The 22,160-nt window shown below is 40.1% G+C and overlaps 2 protein-coding genes across 2 annotated transcripts; both read right to left on the reverse strand.

Annotated features, from left to right (window-relative positions):
• Window positions 1–3,358: 3,358 nt before the first annotated feature.
• Window positions 3,359–4,021, reverse strand: cldn26 (claudin 26). The gene has a single exon (XM_072665177.1). It carries the CDS (start codon window positions 4,019–4,021, stop codon window positions 3,359–3,361), a length of 663 nt encoding a protein of 220 aa, XP_072521278.1.
• A 6,289-nt stretch (window positions 4,022–10,310) lies between these two features.
• On the reverse strand, window positions 10,311–20,949 carry lztr1 (leucine zipper like post translational regulator 1). Its single transcript, XM_072665051.1, has 20 exons — window positions 20,295–20,949; window positions 18,947–19,009; window positions 18,805–18,861; window positions 18,624–18,703; window positions 17,005–17,113; window positions 16,821–16,901; window positions 16,655–16,712; window positions 16,109–16,248; window positions 15,713–15,914; window positions 15,207–15,317; window positions 14,913–15,005; window positions 14,689–14,784; window positions 14,334–14,523; window positions 13,420–13,589; window positions 13,112–13,268; window positions 12,889–13,015; window positions 12,541–12,690; window positions 12,043–12,148; window positions 11,764–11,844; window positions 10,311–11,260 (listed from the first exon to the last, which is right to left on the reverse strand). The coding sequence occupies exons 1-20, from the start codon at window positions 20,462–20,464 to the stop codon at window positions 11,144–11,146; spliced, it is 2,358 nt and encodes a 785-aa protein (XP_072521152.1). The 5' UTR covers window positions 20,465–20,949; the 3' UTR covers window positions 10,311–11,143.
• Window positions 20,950–22,160: the final 1,211 nt, after the last annotated feature.

A 22,160-nucleotide genomic window follows, 5' to 3' on the forward strand; every position in this document is an offset into this window, starting at 1 on the left:
AATGGATAAAGGTCTCAGTTTTTTGTGCTCTGACGTCTCTAACGGTTGAGGTTAAGCTCTAATTGTAAACCAAATGCACACCTGTGCTTTACTTGTCCTCAGTGACCCTGTGGAACCTGTGGCAACACTAGACTGATACTCTCTCTCTTTGTTTCTCTCTTTCCCATCAGCGGAGTTATCCCCCATGCCTATCCAGGCTCGGAAGAAAGAGACATTCACTGTTACTCGACTGTGCTATCTTTCTCCCTCTTTTCCTTTTAAGCGTAGTTTCGGTATCCCTCTCAGAGCAGCCAACACGTCCATTAAAGAATTTTTCAGTCCGCTCACGAACACACACTCTCCTCCACTCTGAAACACAGACACTGAAAGGGTTCAGACAGATTTCTGCTTTGCTTCCATACACTCCAAGGACCCATGTTTGTAACTGAGATGGCTTAAAAATGGCTAAAGTAACTTGAGTCACTTGGTGAAAAAAGGTCCCATTTTAAAACGTCTTTATTACAAATATGGTTCTTTAAGGAACCAAATGGGGTTCTTTTAAGGCATTACTTAAAGAACCTTTTAAAATACTTTTTTTTTATGAAACAAACATACATTTTAAGTAGAATAATACATTTTCAACAATATTAGCTGTTCAGATTCCAGTATAAGTGCAATTTCCAATTAAATAGACATTGTAATAAGAAAAATCAATGTTGTCTAATTGGGACAGATTTATGTTATTAAAATGCATATATTCAGATATTCACAATGCATATTCAGAACCAGTCAGTTTTTATGATGGACACTGTTATCCCTCAGTGCAATGCAAAATGCAGAGGGAGGAGCTACTTACATCTGGAAGAATTGACTCATTAGGAAAAATGGCAATAACTGTGACGGTGGGCTGAGAACTTGCAGTGATGTATGTTGGCATAGTAATGCTTCGTCACTTCCTTTTAGTACAAAATGGGTTAGTATGTTAATATTTTGTGCACTAGTCTGCCAAACCCGCACTGTTAAGATTAGTATGTAGTATATACCTTATAGTATGAGTCTGTAGTGCACAATTGGAACACAGCCACTGTTTTTTTTAATAAGATCCAATCATTTCAAGCCCTTCATATTTTATTAACACCAGAATGCAGTTAAGATCAGGTCCAATCTTTTATGTGAAGTATTTCACAAACAGCTGAAGGTGCTACACTGATAAAAACAGTAAGATCAGCTAATATTAACAACATTGAGATACCAACAAGCAGTCAGGTGAGCAGCTGCTTTGTTGGCAGATTAAACAATGATGAATATGTCTCCCGAAATAATAAGAAAAGGAAGCCAGGGGAAAAAGGCAGTGTAAATGAGCATTTTTTCTAAAAAGAAACTATAAAGAACCACAGCTGGTTTCATAAAGAGCTGATTTTCTAATAGAGAACCTTTACATCAAAAGGTTCTTCACATTTGTATATCTCTATTCTAAACATATTTGTTTTTTTAAGGAACCAAAAGTGGTTCTTCTGTGGTATCACTCAAAGCACCTTATTTTTAAGAGAACTGCTGATTCCACTCATCTGTGTTACATATATTTACATATGAAATTAATACATTTTTTAAAATATGAACTGATCAGATTTCATTCATTAACAGATGGTGTAACACAGTACTGTGCAAAGGTTTTAGTCCCCTGTTCAAATTAGACTGAAATAACGGCTTATCTGGACAGTAAAACCCAGATATTAGAATAAATACTAATAACATTCCTGCAGAAAGTGGTGGTGGTTTTCCATCACTGTGTTCATCATTAGAACATCTCCAGAGTTCTCTTCATGGAGTCTAGTATTATTTAGAGTTCTCCTCATATCAACTCCTGGTTTGGTAAATCAGTGCTTAGTGATGGTAAATCAGGTGAGCTGCTGTTGGAATTGAACACATCCACGCTGTGCTGGCTCGGGAGAAACCTGGAACCGAGCTCTGTTCTTCAGACTAGCTCAGAAGATCTCACTACTTTCTTCAGAATGAGAAGCTCCTTTTTACTGGATTTATTTATGTTCACCTGCATCTGTTCTAATGAGATCTGGAGTTTCAACAGTTAAACACAGTTAAAAAGTTGAAAGAAAGGCTTTAAATAATGGGCTAAGGTGCCTAAAGCCTTCACGCAGTGCAAAGGGCAATTTCCAATTTAAATGACCCTTAAAATCTGATGAGAAAAAGCAATGTTGTATAATTATGGCAAATTTAATTTACCGGAATATACTCGTAATTTGCACAAATACTGCCTACATTTCTTTGTAAGCATAATTAAGACCACTGTTAAATGTTCTGATGCTGTGTTTAACAATAAACCACAATTAGGTACTACACAATTTATCAAGCCAGAAAATACTGGTGTTCTGAAAAGATCCTCATAGTTGAATCATTCTTAATAATTTTGGTCATTGATATTTCATTAGCATGGTAAATGCAGTTCAGATCAGGCCCAATCTTTCACGTGAAACTTTTTTTTATTACATATTCCAGAACAACTGAAGGTGCTACACAGACAACATCGCTTGTCTCCGCTGATATTCCCTCCCTCTGCAGGTGTTTTTAAAGTGTCAGAGAAGTTTCCTGACTCTGAGTCAAAGAAATTGTGCTCATTTGCCTTCTTACTGTCAGAAAACCAATAAGCCAAGCCGTGACAGAGTAGCAAGATGTTCTGTGAGTCTTCGGGACTTTATTCTTCTCTGAGATTTGTCTTAACAGAACTGATGCAGAGCCGCTGAAGAAGCCGGGTGTCTGAAGCTGCTGCCGGTTGTCTTTTTAGGCTGATGAAGAATAGTTTCTGGCAGGAAAAGAACATTTGGAGAAGCTTGCACAGAACAACTCTGCTTACTGACATCCAGGCTACGGCACATTTTTTTAAAAGCCTCCTAAACAAAAACTGGACGTACTGTTTGTCTGTGGGCAAATCTGTGCTGCTATCTGTCTAAACACCACAATATCTGATTAAATTTAATTAATAGAGTAAGTAAATCTCAAGCCTGTTGTAAAAGGCAGTGGATACCTGGAAAAAAAGCTCTCCAGAAATATTAAAAGAAAAAAATGGAAGGAGAAAAGATGGAGATACCAAAAAATAGGCAAAAGTGTATCTGTCCTATTCTCTGAGTTAATGAACTTTGAAAGAAAGCAAAATTCAGATATTAAAAAGAGTCTGTTTTCTTCTTAGTTTTAATTAGCAAGGACAAATATGGCTCACAAAGCAAGATTGAGATTAAAAAAGCATCAGAAATGTGCGTTTCTTTGAAATAATATAAAAAAACTATGATTTTGCATCATAACAGGAGACAGCTGTTACACATGTCTCTCTAAGGAACTAATCTAATACCATACAAAAATGAAGAAACTATAAAACCTCAGTCTTTAGATAGTTCTGAGTCCTTGGTTTCTGTCCCGGGGCTTGTGTGAATACTTTGCTTCTCTGTTTGGCCTCGTGGTCGCCCATACACACGGCCACGAAGATGAACGATCCTCCAATAACCAGAAGAAGTCCAGAGAACCAGGCGGAGAACATGGCCTCTCCATACTCCCAGCGTGGCATCACGTCTGGCAGCGACTCGTCCCAGAACTCCACCACCATCACATAGGCAATCAGAGAGACGGGGGCTAAGGTAGTGATCCCCGAAACCCAGATCAGGACACCGCCGAGGATGAGGAGCGCCCTCTTAATTTTCTCACGGCCCTGACCGATCTCCACACCCTCCAGGCCGAAAAAGGTTGCTGCCACACCGAGGATGCCGGTGGCGATGGACAGACACATAAGTATGCGTGATGCTAGGGTTATTGGGGGCAAGGCTAGCAAAGACTCGAAGGCTTTGCAGTGCAGACCCACTTCTTCTGTGAAGATGCAAGTGTGCCAGAGGCCTTCATACCAGTTCTCCATTTCGTTTAAGTCCGAGTTCATCGTTTTCCACAGTGGCAAGAAGGTGGTGACGAATGTGGTGACCAGACCTCCAAAAGACACAAAGAGCGATGCCCTCTGCATGAGCTTGGCTGTCAACAGCACCATCCTTGCGCTCCACTAGTTGCTTGTGTCTGTCCACCTAGGACTGACGGTCCAGTCCTTCAAAAAGTCCCTCCTACCTAGAAGCTCCAGCAGGCTCAACCCAGCCCAACCCAGCCCAGCCCAGCCCAGCCCAGCCCAGCTCAGGCAGTCCTCCTCATGGTCAACTACTTTAATAACCAAAGCACCCATTCACCTCCAGGTAATCCCCAAGCATTCGGTTCTCCACAAGAGCCGTTCTGTTCACTCAAAGTGATGAATATCATCGTAGAGGACAATAAGGGCTTTTTAAAAGGGGGGAAATCAGATATGGTCCAGTTTTGAGTCCAACGCGAGGAGCCGCCGCAGGGGTGAAACATGAGCAGGTCGAGGATGAAGGCACAAGCAGCACAAAGCGAAGGCAGGAGAGCTTCAGAGAGAAACTCCAGAAGAGCTCTGAAAGGGGTCCCATTCTGAGCCTTACTACAAATTACTTCATGAGAATTGCTGTGTTTAAGCAACAGTTGCAGCAATTTCATGCAAACAGGGACAATTTTGGAGAAATTCTAATGGCGTGCCAAGAGATGTGACTATCAGTGCTGTGTTTTAACAGAATGGGAACCCTAATAAACGCAGCGCTGAAGCGGTTCTCTTTAAAGCTCTGGAGAAATGGATCTTAATGGATTTTCAGACAACCTGTCTCCACTAACAGGCCTGATGCTTCCTCACAGCTTGCCCTTGAAAATGTAATATGGATAGCCTTCTCTACCTGCTTATGCATAATGCATGTGAAGGCAAACTATGCATTTTGCATTTTAAAAGATTCTGAACTTGTGAGTGTTGAGTCGATGGGTTGAGGAGAGAACCTACACAGTTTAGGCTGAGGAGAGAAACTATCACTGATCATCACCTACATGTAAATACATCTGTATATCTAGTAACTTCTATGAATAGCTAGTATATTTGGATCAGTGCAATAATATAGGTAATGAGGGATATATTGTTGCTGTCCAAAGAAAAACATGCTCCAAATTTAACTGCTGGAGTAGCTGATGTTCTCAACTGGATGGACTGACCACCCCAGAGTCCAGACCTCAATATCATTGACTTGGATGCTTGAAGGATTCTAAGACTTTTGCCACAGCACTGAAACATGACAAGGAAAAAAACCTATTGAACCTTCAGTAGAAGTCCATGTAAAAAGATTTGATTCCAAGTCAATTTGGAGCATTTCTATTGGTCCATTCCTCCTGAATTATTTACACAGTGTACAGAAGCAGCTACAGGCTTTAATGGATGGAGAAAACTAAAAATGGAGATGCATGGTTTTCATTGGACAGCAGTGATATATTCAGTATTTTTATAGTGTATATTGTCACTGTCAGGACAAGTGTTTTGCCATTTTTCACATGATGTAAAACTGGCAGTTGTTCCTCACATAGCATCTACTTTCATCAATAGACCAACAGACCAATGGGCCACTATTTTCCCCATGAATCTCATTTGTTCACTTTTTTAACATTTGAATCTAGCAATGGTTCTTCACATGGTGTGAATGTTACACAGTGAATGGACCAATAGGAATGCTCCAAAATGAAAAAAAAAAAGTTTTCTTTCTTGTCATGTGACATTTTGAAGATATAGAGCCTTATCTTACACCCTGTGCAAGGCGCGACACGATGCTCATTGCTATCTTCCGCCCTGCCAACAGTCTATTTTCACACCTTCCGCCTGCCTTGTTTAAACAGCAGCAGCGCTGTTTGTGAATATATCTACGCCGATGGGCGCGGTGGTCTCGAAATGAGGGGTGTTCAGGTAGATTTCTGGCGTATTGCAATCTTGGCAATGGAAAACACAGGAGGAGCTCCACTGACTGAAAACAACCTAGGCAGACGTCAGCAGTCAGACGCTCGTTGCTTTTCTTGGTAGTGAACTGTCAACACAGGCGTGTGCAGCCCGGCGCTCGTACACCCCCCACACGCTTTACACCACTGAAATAGTATAATAATATAAAATAATATAACCCGTGTTAATGTGATGTGATTAAACGTGATTAGATTTTTGATTAGTTTGAAACAATAACAACTAAAAATATTTGCATCCAAAAACACTGGTAATCGAACACTGGCACATTTATTAATGTCAACAAAATTAAAACAGCCATTATCAATACAATTAGATTGAAATATGGCTTATTTACATGATATTTATGGTACGTTTCTGATGAATATGCGTATAAATAAACTGTTTCGAGTGTAACTGGGAGGATATAGACTCCTCCCTTTACTCTGGCAGAGCTAGTTGTAACCCTGTAGTTGCAACTGCTGCAGCACTGAGTTCAGCTTCAGTATGATGCCAAGAAGCAGACTGAAATAGTACAGGAGTGAATTCTGTGACTGGCTGTAAACAAGGCAGTAATCAAACACACTGACAATGAAAAAAGTAGTTACTTTTATGGTCCAAAGGGTTTTTTGAGGGTAAATCTCACAACATATTGTGGCATGCAAAAGTTCAAAATGTCTGTTGCTGTGAATAGTTAGGTGAGTAAAAGATGAATTGATCTCCAGAAGACATTTAAAGCAAGATTAGTTTATCAGGTGTGGAAAGAAGTAAAGGAGAACCATGCAAACATCTCAGCACCCTAAAGTAATTGGGCTATCAGATACAAAGGCCTTAAAACAAAGGCCTTACAAAGTTCTTAAGCTTGTTAGGGCTCTGGCTTGTTCACAGTCATGGTTACAAAGCCTCAAAGCTCCTCAAATCACGTCCCAACAATCAGCAGCCATGGGCTCTTCTAAGCAGCTGCCGAGTACTCTGAACATTAAAAGACTGGATGCCCACAAAGCAGCAGAAGGCTATAAGAAGACAGCAAAGGTGGCAGTTTCCTCAGTTCCTCAGTTTGTAGCTGAGTGGTGGCTCAGCGTTTAGAGCGTCGGGATATCGATAACAGGGTTGTGGGTTCGATTCCCGCGCTCGGCAAGCTGCCACTGTTGGGCCCTTGAGCAAGGCCCTTTCCCCTCTCTGCTCCCCGGGCGCTGGAGTTGGCTGCCCACCGCTCTGGGTGTGTGTGTGTGTGTGTGTACTCACTGCCCTAACGTGTGTGTGTGAGTGTGTGTTCACTAACAGATGGGTTAAATGCGGAGGACACATTTCGCTGTACAGTGTACACTTTACCTTTACAATTACGAATGAAGAATCTCCCAGAACTAGAAGCCTTAGGCAATGAGGAATATGTGAGAATCCCCCAAACAGGAACTGAAAGACTCTTAGGACCCTTAACTGCTACAGAAAGCATCAAGGTGCAAACTGTGATACTCCTCAGATATCTTGCCCATGCAGAGTGCCCAAGGATTTGCTTCGGGTGATTTTCCTTACTGTGAAAGACGCAAATAAAATAAGTAATCTATCTTAAAATATTTCAGGAATGTTTAAAAGTTCAACGTTATGCTGTTTGGATCATCTTTGCTTATTGCTTAGCTATCCACAATAACAGAACTTTTGACCAGAGGTGTCCAAACTTTTGCACGCCACCTTATCTACCTGTCTGCTGTCAGGTAAAGTAAAGGTAAAGTTGCTACAGGAAGCTCTGTCTAAGTCAGGTGTCTGAATGGCTCTTTCTGTTTGGTTGCGTCTAATTTCTGAAAACTGCCCCCCCCCCCCCCCCCAACCTCCCACGCGTCCTTCTCCTTCTCAAAGCCTCTGTCTGAAAGTTCCATATGAGCAACAGTCATTTTACTGACCTTGCTATAGGCTACTCTTTGGCCCCTTACACACACAGAGAGGACCTTTGTTTTGGCTTATCTTGGTTAAATCTGAGGTAATTGAATCTGCAAGGAAGGTGAAGGGTAAAATGAGTGGGCAAAGGTCAGTGATAAGATAGTAGTAGTGTTTCGAGCAGGAGGCTCTGTGTTCATTCATGCACTGATCCAGAATCAGGGGTGCCTCCACTTTCCAACAGTTAAAGCCCCATTATCTACCAAAACTGTTGTCCGATCAAAATAAACCAGGACCGGGCTGGAGGTTTCTTTCATCAGGCAGGTCCTGTGATCACTCGCTGTTGCTGTAGGAGGCCATCAGGGGTGGGCTCTCATGCCCTGTTGCTGCTTTCTGCTAGATTCACTCATTTTTAAAAGTAATGTTAATGATGAGATTTAGGGCTTATCTGGTTCAATCTGCTGGTTTACAACTACAGTCTCTACAGTTAACTACATTTACATTCTTCAGATTCTACTGAGGTGTTTTTGGAAGGACTTCTCTTGACAGGAGACTCGTGACCACTGTCCTTCAGTTGCAATGATGAAACATTTTATTCCAATCAAAAGTATCAGTGTGGAGAGAGCCTGCCAATTCAGGGTGCCCCTCTGCTCTCTCTCCAGACAGAGGAACACCTCACATTTCATACCCTTCTACAGGTCATGTGTTGTTGCACTATTTCCATATATGGGGTGTCACTGTCTAACTCCACGAGGGGTGTAAATCAACCGTCACATACTATGGAAAGTATGTTCACCCTAAACCAGCTCCTATGATTGTTCAGTTCATGTATGGCTTTACCAAGTTAGGCCTGGGAATGGATCTCGTTCTCCTTTCTCAAGTCTAACCCATGGGCCTCACCATATTATCTCTCAACTCCATACCATTGCTTCAGATCTATGAACACCCGCAGAGCCAGTGTATATACACTACACTACCTACCCCAAATATTAGCCACGATTAACCAAGAGACTGTACGTCTGATGTCTAAACAGGGCTAATGTGGCTAACAAGTCGAGAGCTTGGAAGCTGTACAACACTTGCATCCATTTCATTAAATATGTAAGTAAACTTTCAGACAGTGTATCTCACATGCTGTCATCTGTTACAATTGTCAAATAGCTAGTAATCACAGACTCCGGGGAACACAGTGGTTGCACAGTACAGCTCTTTGTAGTACAGCACTGGAGATGTTATACCATATAAGATAATCCACTTGCATTAAGAAGGGGATCGGCAAGTGAAGACTTGGTGAAAATACTGAGGATATGATACAAACGGCCTCTTTAGATTAACCACACTTTAGAGAGAGAGAGAGAGAAAGAGAGAGGAGGAGGAGGAGGCAGTGCTCTACTCTCACTTCAGATCTGAAGCTGAAGCTCTTGGTCAGCTCTCAATTTAAGTGCCGAAGCTGCTAGTGTTCTCAGCAGGACGGACTGACCATCCCAGAGTCCAGACCTCAGTATCATTGAATGTGTTTGAGAAACTGAACTGAAGTCTGAACTTTCTGCCGCAGCACTGAAAGGGAGTCTCCTGAAAAGAATGGAAGCTGTAATGAAGGTAAAGAGTGGACGCTCTAAATACTGAAGGATCAGATATTAGATTTGCTGTTGAAGTATCCTGTTGATATTTGGAGTGGAATTTGTACTGAATGGCAGATTTGACTGGAAATTGATGAAGGTTGAGCCTTAGAAGAGTGCTGCCTGGAACAAGCATTAATAACCTCAGCATGACTGGGGGGACGAAACTGCTGTTGGCTGGATAGGTGGGTGGGCAGGGGCACTGCTAGGAATTTTGGGCCTCATGAAAAGATATTACACTGGGCCCCACAGAACTTTAACAATTCTGCCCAAATACTTAGTTAATAAGTTTTAGGGCCTCTGTCAGTCACAGGGCCTTAAAACTGTCCTAACCTCCCCCACCCCCCCCCTTTCTACATATAGCATAGGTATGGAGTTACTCAAATCTTAAAACTTACTCAAAACTACTTCTTAATTTCAGGAAACAATCTCACTTGAGAGGCCAGTACATTCCCCTGTGCTGTTTCTCTCAGCTTCAGATTGGAAGTGATGTTTGCCAATGCTAAATCCGTACTGTGGCCCAAAGGCTTTGGGTGGCCTAAATGCCCCCCCAGGTCCAGTTGCACTTCCTGGCAGGGAGGTTTGGGAGTGCCTGCCTCTAAACTAAATGAGCTTCTTTGTGTTGCTGTCCAAAACCTCGCCTTCGTTCCGTCTTCCGTTTCATCCTCTCTATCCCCGGGGTCAGCAGAGATCACGCAGAGGTAGAGGTAGAAAGATGGCCATCGCTCAGACAAAACTTTTTCAGAGTTGTATTACAAGAAAAACGCACTTTCAGCTCCTAACCGTCCAAATATAGACTAGATTTACTAGGGCACCTAAAAGGAGATGTGTCTTTAACAAGTGCTGTAAAGGACTACAGAGGCAAGCTGTTTATTAATAAGCAATAGATGTAGTCCTCACATATGTAATCTTTAGGTGCACGTATTTGTAAATCACCTTTCTCTCTGCAGCCACAGTACATTAATCATACAGTAGCACAGATCTGTGAGGCTGTACATATTTTATTTGAGTTACAGTCAGTCATTTAACTGCATAGTGATAGCAAAACCAGTTACTGATGACAAGAAGGTCAAACAATAAAGGTTTCAGGAATAAATAGATCTGAGCATTTCATATTTACATGGTACAGTGCATGAGGAAAAAGAGGCTGAAAGCATAACATACAATTCAGTCAACATAATATGACCAGTTAATTATGGCTTTAGTATAAACAGTGATTAGCAACAGTTAGTTTATTTGTCAAATACCCTTGTTCACATAATCATGAATTATTATTGTTCTGTGTGTTAGAAGATTATTGAATGAACATGTTAAATGTATTGGAATTAGTTTCTGTAATCCTAAAATATGCAGACAAATAACAGATAGATTTGGTTGCGGTTGGTTGCATTTCAGGCAATGTACATTCTTCACTTATCAGCACGGACGTGCCAGTCGTTAAAGCATTACTTCTCCCAAATTCCACCTGTACGTCACTACAGAGTCCGGACAAAGCCTACATTATTAGACCATCCTGACCGTTTTCAAGATCTACAGGAATTGATGAGAAGCAGGCTATACAGGGAACAGGCATGGAAACAGGGATATAAATGATACAATACAGGACATGGCTGAATAAATAAACAGGTGAGAAGAGTTGAGAGGACAACAAGATGAGAAGAGAAAAAGCGGAGTAGAAAAGAGAAGTACTAGGAAAAGCTCAGGAGACTTAAGGTGATAAGAAAAAAGAAGAGAAGAGAAGAGCTGGAAAGGGTTGAGGAGATGAGAAGAGCTGAGAAGAAAGGAGAAAAGGAGAGAAGAGAAGAAAAAAGGTGAACTATATGTCGGAGCTCATCTCGGCACACTGTTTATCTGATATGTGTGATGCCAGAGACTCTATGATGTCCAACAGCAGCGGCTGGCTTAGTGATCGCAGGTTGGGGAGCTTGGACACCTTTGGGGAAGGAGAGCAAAACAAATAAACAAACAGTAAACAAAACAATACAAGCCAAACAGGAGAGCTAAGCAACCAACAGACATGTAAGCAATCAAACAGATCCATAAATAAATAAATAAATAAAATAAAATAAAATAAAATAAAATAAAATAAAATAATAAAAAGAAGAAGAATCTGGACTATGGCACTTTTGCATTGGTGGCAGTTTCATGCTCCATGCAAACACTTGTACGATATACAGCTGCATGTACCACATACGTTCAAGCACAAAGAACAGCATTTCTCTCCATGTTGATCACAGTGCCTGCCTTCAAGTATGTTAATGTCACTGATATTCAAAGCTGACCTCTGACAATCTGAATTCTTTAAAGGATTAGGCATCTGCTTCTGCTAATCAGATTAATAACTGCATTGATTAGAACCGATGGTGGTGACCAGACGCGTTAGCCGGGGCCAGGTAGCCAGCACACCCTCAGAGCAGCGGTCAGCAACACACCCACCTTGATAAACTGGTGCACTATAATATGGAGGCAGTGCTTCTTCATGTCTAGAGCCTGAGTCTTATCAGCTGCCTCCAGTATCTGAAAACAAGACGGAGGACACACACAAGTGAAAAAGACAATCACAGCAGCATTATGCAAGAAGAAGTATAAAAGATGTACGTGCATGTGTTTAACCAGCACCACTGATCCACTAATATTTATTTATTTGTTTATTTATTTTTAGCAGATGCAAGTTATTATATTTACATTTATTTGAAGTTTGTGAGCAACCCATACCTGCAAGACATTCTCCACAGTGACGTTCATCTCCAGGTTCTGCTTGCAGTAGGCCTGCAGTCTGTTGTTGGAGAAGCCATAATAATATGGAGCTGCAAACAGGTACCTGTCCTTGGGTTAAGGACTAAACTAATAAGCACCTTTATAAAGACTGACAGAGAAGGATGAGAGTACTAACCACAAGTACTAACCACTACAAATATTTCTATACTGAACATATTCAAACATTAAGACCATCAACCATCATTAAACTCATTTATATACACCTCCTACATTATTTAGGCTAGCTAATGTAACTTTATGGCAGGGGTGTCCAATCGTATCTGAAAAGGGCAACTGTGTCTACAGGGTTTCATGCGTCTACAGAGCTCCCAAAAATTATAATCATGCAAGTTCCCACTTACCCGAATAGTCACTGACTAGTCACAAGGCTATGCATACACTGTATACAGTAGATAATAATGACAATCACGAATTTTCCATCATTTGGAAGGATACAGGGAGTCCTCTGGAGGCATATTGACGTCTCCATAATAAATATAGCGCAGCATGGACTCGAAGGCCTGTTTGCTGGGCACCATTTCTCCTATGGAGATGTTCACCTGTCCATCTTCAGGCATGAATGAGCGAAACATTGCCTCAAAATAGCTGTCAAAAGATACAACCAATTACGACAACTGATAAACCATTACTGTTAAAAAAAAAAAAAAACACCCTGGACCAGAAGATATACTGTAGTACTCAAAGCTTTGTCTTTTTCTAGAATTCTGTCTTACGTCAAATGCAAAATAGTGACAGTGTCTGATACGGCTCCTTAATTTGTCTCTTCTGCATAGTGTGTTATACCTGGAACGAGCGGCCAGTATGGCTTTATGAGCTGGTCGAGGATGTCCGTCCAGCAACAGGATGATATCACAGAATTCTCGCCCTGCCCCTTCTAGATAAGCCTTCATGTCTTGCACTAGAGATGTGCCTGAAAAGCAAATCAGAAAAAATAGGTCATAGGCATGTTTACAGGATGGTGTTTAGGTCTGAAAATAGGTGCAGGGGTGTGCTCGTACGCTCGTACCTATATCCACTGGCTGGTCAGAATACACTCTGGGAGGCGGCTGCTGTTTTCTTCTTACTATTTCTACGATGAGAGGAGTGGAAAGGTGCTCAAACTCCTTGGTCATAATCACCTGGTTAAAGTGGGTTTCCTTTACCACAAAGTTAAGGCAATGCTCCTGCAGAGACAAATACAGATACATAGGAATGACAAAGGGAGTGTGAATGTATGGTTATTATGGATTTGTTGTCTACTCTATTAGGAAGGAAGCATCGGTACCCTCACTGTCTACTCTAATTCAGTTTACTTAACTTTGCCTTCTTTCTTACCTTGAGCTGGTCCAGCTGAAGCTTATTTGCATTCTCACACACACTGAGCACATTTTGCAGGTCGACTGAGGCTTCGATGTACTGCACACACAGCTGCTCCAGCCGGGAAAGCTTGAAACTCAGAGCAAGTTTATACACGTCCATAATCAACAGGACGTCCTGAACGTGACCTATTGGATAGTAGGAAAGAGATAATTTAGTGGTGCAATGTGTTTATTGAACCATTCAGTGAACGCAGGACTAGTGGCAATAGTTAATATACACAGAATACACAAGTGACTGAAGAAACCATTCAAGATCAGAACAATCTCAGCTCTTTCTACTGTGAGACCCCATGTGACCTAGAGCAGTGGCGACGAGATTCTCTGACCCTAAACCTGAAGTACTCTGAGAATTTTGTTATATTTAATGTGAAAACATGCCTTTACTCATGTGGACGCATTGTTTTGGTGCTTGAAATGGATTAACCAGAGTCTCAGCTTCACAAAACCAGTGGAATGTATGAATATTATAGTATATAAACAACAAGACAAATTTCTGAGTGTCTATTGGACAGTTTAACACAAAACTGGGGGATTTACGAATCCAGCAATAACAGATGAAAGGCAGACTATGGACACACAAATCCACCAATTAGACACGAGGAAAGGCAGAGACAGGTATCTTGACCCTTTCTCAATACTTAGTAACTCTGGATGTAAGTCACATACAATTTAGCAATGAGATACAATGGAAATGCATCCCCACAAAACAAACAATGCACCACCAACACAAGGATTTTATCTTGTGTCAAATCGCCACATTCAGACCAATTTTTTTTTACATCAAGCTATTTACAGATCAATAACTACATCATTAGCTATAGCCTGCCTAAGTTCTGCGCCCTTCAGAAAGAGTGGATAGTGATAGCCTACCTCTGCGAGGATACTGGATCTTATCCGTGTACAGGAACTGCATCAGCACCTCAAACGGCTGAGCCTCCGCCTCCCTGATAGAAACCTCCAACAGAGGAGGACTTCCTGCAGACCTGCCAGTGCTGGGGCTGTCCTTCTGTTTGGCCACTAAGGACTCCTCGCTCTCCTCACCTGCTTCCTGCTTACTTTTCTACAAAGAGATATAGAATTTTAGAGCACTAAATCCCTTTCACTTAAAATGTCATTCAAACACACTTAGCATGCAGGAGTACAAATGCTAGAAACAGCAAAACGTCTGCAATATTTATGTAATCTATAAGGTATAAAAGAAAACCCATTGTAGGCTTAATCTAACCTGTTTCTGTCGATCTCTGGCCTGGAGAATCTTCTTCCGCAACCACTGGCAGCGTGCTGTTACTATCGCAATATGACCCAGAACCCTCTCTTCTCTCTAGGGTCAGCAAGTAAGAGAGCTCACTTAAATGTAGATGGTAAGCTGTTATTTTCTATTGTTCTTTACTTTTTATTAGTTCTTTACTCTGTGACCGACCTTGTGCTTTAATTTTTATTAAAACCAACCTCTCCTAGGATGAACTCCACATCACAAAATTGTCGGTTCTCCCAAAGCTTGCCGTAGTCTTCATGAAGGGTGCATTTTGGGTAACAAGAGAACTAAGCGAAGGGAAACGATGAGAAAATTAAGCCATTATTTGTGTCCTTTTAAAAGATCAGCTCAGGCGGAATGATTAACCAATTCCAGCATGTGTTACATTTGGTCAAACACAATTTGACAACCAATGACTGTAATTAATGGGATTATTAGGAAACAAAGGGTCTTCATTAAAAGGCAGGTTAGTCAGATAAACTGCTCACCTGAAACCTGTACATCTCTCCACTGCGAACATTGTTGTCGACTGTTCCTCCAAAGATGTACATGGCATCATGGATTACTGCTGCTGCATGGAACAGCCTCCCACTTGGCATCTGAGAGTAGATATCAGTGCCATTAGACTAAGTGAAATGAAAGTCTTTTCTATTTTACAGATTTTATACACAATTGTGTACAAAATACATGCATGGGGTAGAAATTATTGTTAGTATTTTATATAAATGTTCATAATGCATGTATGAAGTGCTGTGATCGCAAGACTGTATATTTTAAATGTATAACTTTTACATGTCTATGACATGTTCTATCTGTAGCAATTGATGGCAAGTTAGTTGTAACGTTTACACTAAAAAAAGGACAAAACCAAAAAGAAATGCCAGGCTCTCCCATGTATTTAGAAGAGATGATCTTATCTAGATTCCAGTATGTATAGCAGTGGCCATACTATAAAATGTTCCCATTACTGGTAAATAACATGTAGGCATATTACCTCGCTGTCTGTGCTGGGCTGAATCACCTCCCATGTCTGCGAGTCCACATCATAGCAGTGGAGCTCATTGGGCAGGGTGTTGTCCGCTGCACCTCCAAACACATAAAGGTGGCGGTCGAACGCTACCATGGTGTGGCCATAGCGCCTCTGGGGCGGTGGTGGCGATCCTCTCAGTAAGTGCTCAGTCGGGATACGTGTCCATCTGTGGGAAGCATGCAGAACGTCTCAAAATACAGTCGAGTTTGATCCAGAACTCGACGGGTCCGTTTCTGTTCTCATTAACACATTTCTATAGTTGTTTTCATTTTTCCAGATGTAGAATTCACGGACGACACAACTGATGTAATATAGGAAAGATACAAGAAGAGCTGATTATACAACATATCTTATACTTACATGTGACCTTTAAACTCAAACTGAAAAAGGTTGTTGGTGATCTTGGCGCCACTTTGGCCAGAGAAGACAAACATCTTGTCCCGACACACAGCTACTGGAAAGTTACAGCAGGAGGGAGGAATCTCACCACTCTGTTCAATCTGGAGGGCAACAGAAGAGGGGAATAAAAATAATTTAGTGTCAAACATTTTATAGTGCTGAATCCTTTTATATAGGGTCCAAAATTAACAGTTTGTTTGCAACATTTGGAGTAATTACACAATTAAAAATACCAATTTGTTCATAATGCTGCTTAAAAAAATAATTAATAATAATAATAATAATAACAGAAATTTTAGAAATTATATAGGCTAGGTTTTAGGAACCAGCACTAAATCATGCCTCCATTTGTATCACACAGAGTCTCATTTAAGTAATTATCTTCTTATCTTTTGCAGGATGCTATAATTTCATGTATTTTTGCCTTATATTAGTTTTAATATATTTTAATATATTTAATAATTTTAGTCCAAATTCGTAAAAAGTAGCCTCAAAAGCCATACTCACCTCTTCCCAACAAGCCTGCTCACGATCCTGAAGGCCAATGGTCCACATGTCATTCAGCCTATGGACAGAAACACAAATTAGAAACACTTTTTAATAGAACTTTAGATCCTTTAATACATTCAGTCTCTTTAAGGACAGAGAACTTTGTTAGTTGTCATAAACGTACCTTGCATTTCCATCATAACCAGCAAAAATCCATAGTTTGTCATTATAGACAGTGGCACCATGGGCAGATCTGGCTACTAACCTGAAAGACACATATTAAAGAACCTGCAGATAAACAGCATCTGCATCTCTACAGTAAATTTCACATGCATACCAAATATCATCACCAGCAAACTATACCTTACCTGCCCTCCACCTTCCACTCTGTCCACTGGCCGGTGGCGAACTTGTACTCAAACAGATCATTTTTGTTTTTCAGGTTTGAGTTTGAGTAGATATCTCCTGTGTAGCCACCTGAAACATCACAGAGAGTAACTTACAATCCACAGCTTAGGATGCTTAGATAAAAAGCTCAACCACATACATCCAAAATATACACTGTATACAGTATGTACACAAACTAACTAATGTGTCCAGTAATTATGCTATCAGCTTCTCGTACAATATATGGACCTCAATCATTTTTGCTGATCTTGATTGCTGATGTTGATGATTGACAGTAAAGCAATAGCAGTGCCTTCATGCAACAGGCTGAAAAAGGGTTTTTCTTTCCTCAAAGACTGCATAACTCCAGCCAAGGCGTTTGAAAGAGTCCCAATGCATTTCAAGGTTTCAAAGCCACATTTTACAGCTCCAGTGTGGGAACATGTTTGCTTTATGGTGAATGAGCGATTACAGCGTGAATGTAATCAACATAACCGATCCAGGATGTCGACTTTGTCGTTTACAGTGCAAAAAAGTGGCAACACAACAAACTCAACAGCTCTTCTAAACACCCCCGCCCCACATGTTTTCTAAAGGGCTTTCCATAATGGTTGGCTATTATGGATGCTTTTGCTTGACAGTGTAAATATAAACAGGACAGCACAAACTCGTTATAGCCAAACACATGCTGTAATGAAACTAAATTATGTAAATTATATATTATATATTTTGACAGGAAACAAACCACAACAAAAAATATCTACACTGTCATTAAATATGTTTATTATATTTTATTATATTCCACTATACATTTCTAATAATTCTTAATAGTATGTTGATCTTTAAATGGGTATTATTGCATTATTATACTATTATGTTCTCATTATGTGAAATGGTCTTAAAATTACAATAATATAGTTTGTTGCAATTATTTCTGGGCCAATATATTGTCCAACAAAAAATAGTTATCATGACAGGCCTAGTGTCCATCAACAAAAAGACAAAAGAGAATCTGAGCACCCCAACTAAGTGAGGATGAAAAAATAAATAACAAAAAAAACAAAAAAACAAAACCAACATGAATGTCTCTGAGCCATAGCTGGTCACCAGTACCACCTGCTGGACACAAAGTGTTTCGGAAATTTCCAGACCTCATTTTTTGCTGATCTCCATATTGTCCACTGTGTTTACTTTGCGTGTCTGTTTATATATGAATGAGCATCATCAATATTTTAGCCAGCTGTGCTGTTCTGTCCACTCATGTGCTCTCTGTCGTGAGCAAACTCCATACATAAGAGTGCAGTACAAGCAATGAAGGAACAGCACTGTCACGGTGTGTGTTCGATCACTAGTGTGTATGTGTGCATTCACTGCACAGATGGGTCAAAGGCTGAGGCCAAACATCCAACACAAATTGTGACTATGGTTGTCTTGTCTTGGATCAAGAACACTGTGCACTGGTGTTGTAATTGTTTGTGTGTACTTGCATTCTTGGGTACTAGAACTGAACTTGTGCAGTAGAAGATGGCATCAAATGAGTCTACAAGAACAGAGCTCTACACAAAAGCTCTTAGTACCAGGATTAAATAAAAACACCTACCAAACACGAACATGCTGCTGCCATACACTACTGCAGAGTGGTGATATCTGGGTGCAGGTGGGGTACCAGTGGTAAAGGCCCTGTTCCAATGTAAAAACAGAAATATTCAGTAAACAAACAGTCACTGTTGAGCAAAAAACCCTGTTTCTTAAAAACATTCACCCAAAGTCATTATACCCACCGACACCATGAGCAGTCTTTCACATCGAAGCGCAACAGGTCATTAAGCATGTTTTTCCTGCAAGAATGACAGAAGTGAGACTTCAGCAGCTGCTTCATCCAGTTGTATGCATCATGAGTAACAACAGCGTCCAGTTTCTTACCCATTATCTCCTCCAAACACATATATGGCATCCCTGTATGCCACTACGGTGTGCTTGCTGCGTCTATGAGGGAACAGAGATCACTCAAATCACCCATCATTTACCAAATACTGTCAATACTAGCAATACGTAATTGACTAACTACAAATCAATTGCTCTGACCTAAGCTTGAATATGCCTATAGTTTTACTCAGCTGCATTCACACTGGTCAGTTTTTGTGATGTAATTTACATATAGCCAACTCTTTTAAACTATTGAAATCCACAGTATGTGAGCATGTGTTTAAGTTATTTAAGTATCCAGTTCCATACAAAAAAAGTACCAAAGTTAATAGTAGTTAGTGAATGAGTTATAGTAGTCACCAAATAATGAGCAGTAACTGAATCATTTACAGTAGCTACTGAATTACTGGTTTTCAAATAATCAGTAGTTACTCAATTTACAGGTGTTACTTAATAATATACAAGAATATCCAATTAACTACTAGTCACTGAATAATATACAGCAGCTACTGAATAATTAGAATAGTAGTCTCCATAATAATTAGTATCTCCAAATAATTAGTATTTACTGGATAATATACAGTCGTTAATGAATATTTTACAGTAGTTACTAAGCGTACAGTAATTATGAAAATGTATAGATGACAGGGTTGTGGGTTCTACACCCGGGCTTGGCAGGCTGCCACTGTTGGACCCTTGAGCAAGGCCCTACGCCCAGTAGCTACTGAATTACTGCTTTTCAAATAATCAGTAGTTACTCAATTTACAGGTAATACTTAATAATATACAAGAATATCCAATTAACTACTAGTCACTGAATAATATACAGCAGCTACTGAATAATTAGAATAGTAGTCTCCATAATAATTAGTATCTCCATAATAATTAGTATTTACTGGATAATATACAGTCGTTAATGAATATTTTACAGTAGTTACTAAGCGTACAGTAATTATGAAAATGTATAGATGACAGGGTTGTGGGATCGATACCCGGGCTCGGCAGGCCGCCACTGTTGGACCCTTGAGCAAGGCCCTACGCCCTACACCCTCTCTGCTCCCTGGGCACCGCAGCAATAGCTGCCCACCGCTCTGGGCATGTGTGTTCACGGTTCATGGTGCGTATTTCACTGGTGTGTGTGTGTGTGTGTGTGTGTGTGTGTGTGGCATGTGTGTGTTTAATGTTTAATGATAAAAAAAAACGTTATATAGGCAAATACAAGAAAATGCAGAATCTGGGACTTCATATTCTTCAATTCTAGCTTCTTAAAATTGTCCCCAGGTGAAGCAGGTGTTTGTATACTGCACTATCCAGTGTTACACACAGGTGAACCTACAAACCTTACCTTGCACCTACAAACTCGTCGCAGGGGGGGAGGCGCCTCCAGCGATGGACGGTCTCGAAGGGACCAAAGTTGAGCGTCAAATACTCAACGCTGTCCGAGCAGCTGTGGTCGAAGTCGACACTCGGTGCCACTTTGGACTTACAAGACATGGCTCCAGGAAACCATGACATTCAGTCTGAGCTCGACCCGGCGCTGTCTGGCGGCCACGGGGAGAAGCAGCCAGGCAGCTCGGCCTGTGTGGGCGGGCTGCTAGCACTAGCTAAGACCAACAGACCAGACCAGATAGCGCAGACCTTTTAAAGCTCGGAAGCTCATACGAGCTTACTGCCCTCTGTGTTCAGCTAGCCAGCATACTGACCCTTCCTTTATCCGGAAACAGCTACTGGCTAACAAGTTGTCATAGTTACCTGCTCTCACCATTCCACTCTGCTAGCTAGGTTAGCTAGCTAGCACTACCGTTACTACTGGCCTTCTTCAAGTCCACGAGTCTTAGGTCGTGTCTAAAGGTCGCTTTATGTAACAGGAAAGCTTTAAAAGCAACAGAGGCTGAAAGATAAGGGGCAGGTGTGGTATTTAAGGCCGTCCGGCTGCAGGAACACAGACGACTGGGCCAGCTAGCCAGCTAGCCACTGTCCTCATCCCTCCTATGGGCGGAGTCTCCCCCGCAGTTGCCGTGCGCGATTTCCACGTTTCTGATTGGTGGACTCACTCACTTCACAGATTCATGCGGTTTTATTTTTCTCTTATTTTATTTATTTACACAAAAAGAAATCAATTAATAAGAATAAGTCAATTAAACAGAAAAGAAAGAAAATCTATTAAATAAATAAATAAATAAATAAATAAATAAATAGCTCCCTTTAAAACTGTACCTCACAATTTTACAAATCAATAAACAGGCAGAGCATTTTGTTATTAAATAATATACTGGTATATTAAAACAGTTTTTAGAGTCTGTACTGTTTACAACCTGTAAACATCTAAACTTTGTATATAATTCATAAAGAGTACCCCAATATATACTTTGCTTCTTTTTCAGTATATATGTTTTTCTTTTTACTGGGAGGTTTAGCAATGTCATCTCCAATGTTAAATATTTGGTCTATGTTTTTTCCCCCCAAAAACACTACTGTTCATTTTCCATATTAGGAAAGTGAGGTCCATCAGTATAATTTCATATTTGTTATAATTGTGATCTTCTGGGTATATACCTAATAAAAACAACTCAGAATCTAATGGAATGGAATATCTTTTATCTTTTCTCCTCCCAAAAGATTTTATTTATGCATTTTTTGTACTTTTTTATTTAATTAATTTTAAGTATCTGAAAATGTAAAAAAAAAAAAAAAACAAAAAAAAAAAACAAATTGGAGAACAAATTTCATCTCTTAGAAATGATGGATATTCCAAAACCTTTCAGCTGCATATTCATAGGGAGCTCCGTATTTGAGGATTTTGTTTTCACAGTGTTTTCTCTGACTTAAGGGATTTTACAAAAGAGCATGTTTCAGTTTGTCAGACAATTACATCCCAATAAGATAAGAAACAATGCTTTTTGTAAAATATAAGTTATAATTTAATTCAAATATAATAATTAATATAATTATTCAGAAAAACTTACATCACTACAGTGGGTGCATGGTTAAGTTATGTAATTAATTAATACAATAAGCAGCAAAATAAGGCAAACATAAATAAAATGTTCAACAAATTAAAAAATATAAACATATAAAAACAAAAACTATTGAAAAAAAGTAATGATATATATATAATGATATAGAATAATTTCTAAATAATAAGAATACAACAGGTTTAGATAGATACTTTATTGATCCTGAAGGCAATTTAGCATCTAGAAGCAGTTAC

The sequence above is a fragment of the Salminus brasiliensis genome, chromosome 20 (assembly GCF_030463535.1).
Source record: "Salminus brasiliensis chromosome 20, fSalBra1.hap2, whole genome shotgun sequence".
NCBI lineage: Eukaryota > Metazoa > Chordata > Actinopteri > Characiformes > Bryconidae > Salminus > Salminus brasiliensis.

What these genes read in the sequence shown, in the direction of transcription:
- lztr1 (XM_072665051.1), bottom strand. Translation starts at nt 20,464, where the DNA reads ATGTCATGGTTTCCTGGAGCCATGTCTTGTAAGTCCAAAGTGGCACCG. An exon ending in GATCCAGTATCCTCGCAGAG is followed by an intron (nt 13,590 to 14,333) that starts GTAGGCTATCAC and finishes ACTATCCAATAG; the next exon opens with GTCACGTTCAGGACGTCCTG. An exon ending in TTCAGCTGGACCAGCTCAAG is followed by an intron (nt 13,269 to 13,419) that starts GTAAGAAAGAAG and finishes TTGTCTCTGCAG; the next exon opens with GAGCATTGCCTTAACTTTGT.
- cldn26 (XM_072665177.1), bottom strand. Translation starts at nt 4,021, where the DNA reads ATGGTGCTGTTGACAGCCAAGCTCATGCAGAGGGCATCGCTCTTTGTG.